This window comes from Naegleria gruberi (assembly GCF_000004985.1).
Source record: "Naegleria gruberi genomic scaffold NAEGRscaffold_45, whole genome shotgun sequence".
Lineage (NCBI taxonomy): Eukaryota > Heterolobosea > Eutetramitea > Acrasida > Naegleriidae > Naegleria > Naegleria gruberi.
The window spans coordinates 185,724-192,636 of record NW_003163282.1 but is presented as its reverse complement, the minus strand read 5'-3'; the positions used below and the strand labels follow the sequence as shown (position 1 = coordinate 192,636).

The window sequence follows — 6,913 nt, the reverse complement described above, 5'->3', positions numbered from 1 at the left end:
CACAGGTTACCCTCACAAGGATATGGTCAACAATATCCACAACAAGGATATCCTCAACAAGGATATGGTCAACAATATCCTCAACAAGGATACGGTCAACAATATCCACAAAGTTATGGACAAGGTGGTTATGATCCTTACCAACAACAAACGTATAACAATAACCCTCAACCTTTCGTTTCCATTAATGGTGGTTCTCCAACTTCTGGTTCACCTTTGGTGTTTAATGGTAGATACCCAGGTCAAACACAACCATCTCAATATGGAAGTCAACCTGGTCAGACTTCATTAGGAGATCCTTACATGGATGCAATGATGAACTATGGTATGAATTTACAAATTCCACAACAGCAACAAGCTCCTCAACAACAACAGCAACAAGCTCCTCCACAACAACAACAACAAGCTCCAGTCCAACAATAAGAGAAATTCCATTTCTGGCTTACCAAATGCATTTGTTATCTAATATTCTAAATATTATAAACCACTTACAAGTGAGAAGTAAATATCTTAATTTATAAATACATTTTCTTTACAATTCCTTTACAATAATAACATTTTCGGCCTTTGGAATAATTTCCTTGATATCTTCCAAACTGAAAAAGTTGGCCAACTCCTTAGATCCAACAAACATTTTTTGGGAGTCAAAGCTAATTCCGTATTCTCTTTCAACGAGTAACTTGAGCCATTCTACTGGACGACCCATGTTGACAACGTGCTTCTTAGATTCACCCTTTGATTCGAGTTGGAAAATGATGGTGACTTCTTCACCCAAGAGTTCCTTTTCAGTTTTATCCTTTTGAGTCTTTCCTGTTTGCGAGAGGGCTAATCCAAGACCAGAGAGAGAACCAATACCGGCTGGCTTTTGGACTTCTGTTGTTGGTACCTATATTAATAAATTATGATTCATCATTAAATTGCAAAAACATTCATCGTTACCAATTAAATTTCATCCGATATTATTAATATTATAAATTATTATTAATCCAAATAGATCAAAAAAGCACAACATGATGAATAATACAAACAAATATATAATATTATGTGGTTATAATCCAACAAGATTTTCAACCTAAAATACATACATCAATATCATCATCACTCAAATCGTCAATGTTGCTCATTTTTTATTCTTGTTGTATTATTAACGAAAGGTGAGCCACATTTACTTTTCGCGCCATTTTTGTGGAATGCATGGAAATGGAAAACTGTAATGATTTGTCTTATTTTTTTACAATAATATTTAATATTCAATATTTAATACCAAGATAGTCAGCTGAATAATATTGAGAAGTTGAAAATGATTTATTTCTTTGAACTCAAATGAATGAAACGCAAAACTCTTTCACTATATTCTCTTGGATGTTCCTTAAAATGGTAAACATGATCAGAATCATGGAAAACGAGTTCATCAAGTAAAAATTGAGTTTCTGATTGGTGGTGTGTCTTGATCCATTCATCAAATTCCTTATCTGAAACATGTTCAGGACCTGATTGACCTTTTTCTTGTTGATAAGCCAATCTTTCTAAACGTTCCTCAACAAAATGTTTAGAAAGATAAAAATCAATATCACTATGAGGAATGAGAACATCTCCATGACTGTAAATAAATAATTTTGGAATGGATTTGGTGTGGTTGACTAGAGTTTGTTCCAATCTTTCAAATCGTTCTCGAGCTCCCATATTGAAATAGAGTTTGAAAAATGAGGAGACAACTGGTGTCAATAACCAGTGTTTGTAAAATTCTCTGCTTTTAGCTTGTTCTTCTTTGAGTATTTTGAGTTTCTGATCGGTGGAGGATGGTGCATTTTCTTTTCTAGATTTGTTTCTATCCATTCGAGATCCCATTGCTGTTTTTATGGCTCCAACAAATCCCTCGGTAAATCTTTCATAATTATACATTGGTGGTGCAGAATCAACGACAAATCCCTTCGTTCTTGGAAGGAATTTATCCACAAATTTTTCATTTTCTAACAATCTGGAAAACATGTGAATTCCATTTCCACTAAAAACATGGAAAATAATTGTGGTATTATCAGCCATTTCATGATTCAGAATCTTTTCTTCCATTTGTCTGACAAATTCCTCACAAACTGTCTGAGTATGAGATGGTGAAATGGTTGACAAAATTGGTGGAATTGTACTCAAAGTTTCAATATTACAATAATCATACCAATTCACAAACTTGTCAACATGTTTCCAATTCGATCCCAACCAACCCAATAAACAAACAACCAATCTTCCATTATTTCTCTCTGAATGATTAAATGGATAAATCAATGGATGAGCTTGTCTATTAACTTGCAAATGATTTACCAACTTTTCTGGATGATGACCAGCCTGAGCAATTACCTCAGTGAAGGCATTATGATTCTCATCGGAAAACAAATTAATTCCTCTCATGTGTTTAATATTATTCTCGAAGGATACCAATGATGATGGATGAGCCTTTGTCAGAACAGAGAATGGTAAAGCAAAAGGCTTGATTATTTCCTCCTTCGTTTCATGAATTATTGAAGAGTAATTTCTTCCTCCAATTAATGATGAATTTAGTGTTCCGAAAATTCCCTTCTTTAAAACACAACCTGTTTGTTGATGATGATTGGAAGAGAATCGTGTGATGGAAACAGTAGGAAGCAATTTAAACATTTTTTTCTGATGAAGAATCTTTAATTATGCGATTTATCCGAAGTAATGTTGTTTGCATTATTGTAATCTAGATAAGAAAATGATGGAAAAATTTGTTTATTTACATGGTGAGAATATGGAAATTGTGGAGATTCTTATAGAGTTTCATCTCATTTTGTGTTAATTAATGATGCAATTTGAGCCAGAATTGGGTTGTTCTTGGTTGAGCTCTCCACTCTTAATCTTTTCAATTAATTTGGATAATTCTTCAGATGGTTGCAAAGTTTGAGCTTTTTCATAGTATTCAAGAGCTTGATTGAAATTTTCCTCATTCAAATATAAATTTCCAATGCTAATCAGGACATCATAATTGTTTGGTTCGAGTTCGATGGCTCTTTGGAAATCTTCAATAGCTTTTGAGAATTCTCCAAGATTTTGATAGATGGCACCTCTTACTTTGAGTGATTCTTCAAGGGCTGACTTGAGCTTCTCATCGGATGAAGTGAGTTCAATACTCTTATTGATATCTTTCAATGCTTCTTCGAATTTTTCCATAACCATGTAAACATTTCCTCTCTTTCTATAACTTGACTCATTGGTTGGATCAATTTCAATTAGCTTTGAAAAATCATTCACTGCTTTTCCATATTCCTCCTTTTCAATATAACTAAAAGCTCTGGAACTCCATGCATCTCCATTTGATGCATCAATCTTGATGGCATTATTAAAATCATCAAGGGCCTTCTCTGGTTGAGATAATTGTTCATACAGAGATCCTCTATACACATAAACATTTGCCAATTCCTTTGGTAATTTATCCTTTGGAATTCTCTTAATTAATTCACTCAAATCACTCAATCCCTTTTCAAATTCACCCTTTCCCATCAATGCAATAACTCTATTCATATGTGCCTTGATGAACATTTCATTTGGATCATATGCCAATTGACCATTCTCAACAGTAGCTCCCAATTCTCCCTCCAATTTCAACAAATCAATAACAAGAGATGAATCCTTCAAAACCTTATCAAACTCTTTCAATTCCAAATAAATTTTACATCTATTATTGAGTGCAACAACATTTGTTGAATCCAATTCAATTCCCTTATTGTAATCTTCCAAGGATTTTTGTAAATTTCCAAATTTTTCAAAATTCATCAAAGCTCTCATTAACCAAGCTTGAGAATTACCAGGATTGAATAAAACAGCTTGTGTTAAGTCGTCCATTCCACTTTTGAAATCTTCTAATGCAATGTGAAAGGTAGCTCTGTTCACATAACTTTCAGATAATTCAGAGACTAGTTTGACTTTATTCGAATCACCTTGTTCTTGGTAGTCTTTTTCAATTTTCAAAATTTCTTCGTTAATTTTCTCGATGGACTTTTTCAATTCGGAAGTTTGTTCGGAAGACATTTTAGAATAGTTTAAAGAATAGTTTACTTTCGGATGATGAAAAATATTGATTAATAGATGATGAGGTTTTGTTGCTTTGAATATTAACTGTTTCAAAGAAGCTTTAATCATGTAATTTTTTTAATAATATCTGTTGTTATTATTAGAATCTTGTGATGATTCGGATAGAATAATATTATAATGTCCTAATTGAGAGATATATTACAAAAACAAGTTCTAATATTTCTTAATTTTCATCTTTAATTGTTTAAAACATCACAATGACAAGCCAAATAACAAACAAGACCAAAATCAAACTAAACGAAACCTTTCCAACACCAGCTACAGAAGAAACTGCACGAATAACACCAGATGAAGAACTAAAAATTCGTATAATTCGAAAGTAAACCTTCTTTCCACACATCTATTCAAAAAGTTCGAAAAAACTCTTCCTCGTATTTGTGAAAAGTTAGTGACTCAGAATTTCACAAGGAAAGCAACTAAAGAATAATGAAACTATTTACCCTAACCACCCATTTACACCCAAGTAGTATACAATAATTGAAAGTGTGCAATCAGTTTGAAGTAACTTTCATAATTGATCTTTGAAAATTCTGAAACTGATATCCGAAACTTTACAACTATTTTGTAACTTGTGCAAAGACGTATCGCATTTCCTCTTCCTCCTCTTCGCTCTAATCGCATCATCATCACATTCCATCTACTATCTCAAATAATATCACACATATATTCCCCGTCCGTCTCTAATTTCCTACTAAAAAAAAAATGTTTTCCAAACTCTTGACAAGAACAACTTCCACCTCAAACACATGTTGTTTATTATTACGTAGTAGTAGTAATGCAGTTATTAAAAATTCACAATCATTGATCTCATCTGCCACCACTCAAACAAGACATTTCACATCGAATAACAAGGAAAATTCGACACTTGCACAAACAGTCGAAACTGACAATTCAACAAATCAAACAGCTGGTTGTCCCTATCATCAAAACGTTGCCAATACTATAAAGGAAATCAAACCTTGGAATCAAGTTCCTGGACCAAAGCCATGGCCACTGATCGGCAATTTAATTGACATTAAGAAGAATGCATTCAATCCTTCTGGGTATTTTCTTTCCCTGTGTGATACATATGGAGATTTAGTCAAGTTGACTGTGTTTGGAACTAACATGTTGATTATTGCTAATCCATATGTGTTATCTGAATTGTTTAAAAAGGAAGATAGAAGAAAGTTATTGGAAAGTACTAGATATTATAAAGAACCAAGAGGTTTGGTACTTTCTCCAGTTGAGTTGAGACTTGATGAAGATTGGAATTCAATTCGTCAATTGTTTAATATTGCCATGAGACCTGAATTCCAAGAAAATATTACAATTCCACAGTTGACTGAATTGAATGGTGAATTTTTGAGAAGACTTGTTGCTAATATGAAACATGTTCCTCAAAGTGACAAGTATCAATTGCTTAATACTGTTGACACTACTTCAAGATATGCTTTTGATGCTGTTTTGAAGGTTTTCCTTGTAAGTTTTTCTAGTTGACCGATTGAAATTTAATGAAATTGTGTAATTTAATGAAATAGGGTGTGAAAATGACTGATGACATTGCAAAATCTCTTCCATTTGAAATTCGTGACTTTGTGAAATATTCAGTTTCTGTTCTCGATATGGCAATCATGTTGGATCACAAACCACCATTCTACAGACTTTACAAAACCAAGGAATTTAAGGAATTTGAAACATATTATGATAAATCATACGAATTTGCAAGATATTGCATTCAGAGATTCAAAACTAATCCATCCGAAAAGGAAAGATTATTGGAATTATTGGAAAATAGAGCTAAAGATCAAGATCAAGCAAATGCCAGAATTGAAAGTGTCATGATTAACTTTTTACAAGCTGGCATTGATATTACAGTAAGAATTTTATGTAAGTTTTTCACAACTCATGTCCCAATTGACCAATTGTAAAGGTCACTGCTTGTACAGACTTGCTCACCATCCAGAATATCAGGAAAAGATTTATAAGGAAAGTGTTGAAATTTTCGGTGAACCAACCATTGAAGAAATGACTTCAGAAAATGGACTTGTAATAGCAAAGGAACATTACAAAAAGCTCAAGCTCACTAAAAACTTTGTTGAAGAAGTTTTGAGATTAAATTCCTTCTCCTATCTCACTATGGGAAGACAATTGAGCCAAGATACAGAAATTGGTGGATATACAGTTCCAAAAGATACAATTATCATTGCCATGCAAAGATGGGCCACAATGAAGGATGAATATGTTCCACGTGGTGAAGAATTCATTCCAGAACGTCATGAAAAGGGATCTCCTTTGGCACCTGTCAATAATTTTGTTTCCATTCCGTAAGTTTTTTTGCAAAATTTCATCCTAATTGACCATTTGAATGTTTACAATACTTAGATTTGGAGTTGGAGCTCGTAAATGTCCAGGATCACGTATTGCAAGTACTGAACTCTACTTTGGTATTATTAATGCTGTCAGACATTTCAAATTATCTCATGAAAATCCAGAAGTTCTTCCTCCAACTTCTTTCGATCAGTCATTGCTGTATATTGACTCGAAGAAAAATCCACTCTATTTCACTCCAAGAGAACACGTTAAGGAATTTGTTGAAAAGAATGCAAAATTGTAAAGTTAGTGTATAATATTGTAATAAACTGAATTCCTTGCTTTCAAAGAATGAAAGTATAATAACACATTCTTCCATCTTGTAACGATCATTATTCAAACTCCTATTGTTGTTATTTTCAATAGCAGTGGGCATCCTTAAACGTGTAGTGGTGCTCATTGGCACTCTTAACAATTCACTGCATCATGCATGCTGTGAGAGGAGAGGTAATGACAA

At 33.2% G+C, this 6,913-nt stretch overlaps 5 protein-coding genes across 5 annotated transcripts in view; 2 read left to right on the top strand and 3 right to left on the bottom strand.

The window, feature by feature from the left end:
- The window catches only part of NAEGRDRAFT_58945 (uncharacterized protein), a gene marked incomplete at its 3' end in the record, with an annotated part of 8,511 nt that extends 8,088 nt beyond the window's left edge, over positions 1 to 423 (top strand). Inside the window, exon 7 of the mRNA XM_002673658.1 lies at positions 47 to 423. Coding sequence (XP_002673704.1) covers positions 47 to 423 — 377 coding nt within the window. The remainder of the gene's footprint in view (positions 1 to 46) is intronic.
- A 109-nt stretch (positions 424 to 532) lies between these two features.
- NAEGRDRAFT_71247 (uncharacterized protein) lies at positions 533 to 1,124 on the bottom strand (the record flags this gene model as incomplete). Its single annotated transcript, XM_002673580.1, has 2 exons — positions 533 to 886; positions 1,086 to 1,124. The coding sequence occupies 2 exons, from the start codon at positions 1,122 to 1,124 to the stop codon at positions 533 to 535; spliced, it is 393 nt and encodes a 130-aa protein (XP_002673626.1).
- Positions 1,125 to 1,305: 181 nt separating this feature from the next.
- On the bottom strand, positions 1,306 to 2,649 carry NAEGRDRAFT_51470 (uncharacterized protein; the record flags this gene model as incomplete). Its single annotated transcript, XM_002673579.1, has 1 exon — positions 1,306 to 2,649. One exon carries the CDS (start codon positions 2,647 to 2,649, stop codon positions 1,306 to 1,308), a length of 1,344 nt encoding a protein of 447 aa, XP_002673625.1.
- Positions 2,650 to 2,730: 81 nt separating this feature from the next.
- NAEGRDRAFT_80878 (tetratricopeptide repeat family protein) lies at positions 2,731 to 4,041 on the bottom strand (the record flags this gene model as incomplete). Its single annotated transcript, XM_002673578.1, has 1 exon — positions 2,731 to 4,041. The coding sequence occupies one exon, from the start codon at positions 4,039 to 4,041 to the stop codon at positions 2,809 to 2,811; it is 1,233 nt and encodes a 410-aa protein (XP_002673624.1). The 3' UTR covers positions 2,731 to 2,808.
- A 765-nt stretch (positions 4,042 to 4,806) lies between these two features.
- Positions 4,807 to 6,700, top strand: NAEGRDRAFT_71244 (uncharacterized protein; the record flags this gene model as incomplete). Its single annotated transcript, XM_002673657.1, has 4 exons — positions 4,807 to 5,565; positions 5,625 to 5,973; positions 6,017 to 6,410; positions 6,469 to 6,700. The coding sequence occupies 4 exons, from the start codon at positions 4,807 to 4,809 to the stop codon at positions 6,698 to 6,700; spliced, it is 1,734 nt and encodes a 577-aa protein (XP_002673703.1).
- Between the last annotated feature and the right edge of the window lie 213 nt (positions 6,701 to 6,913).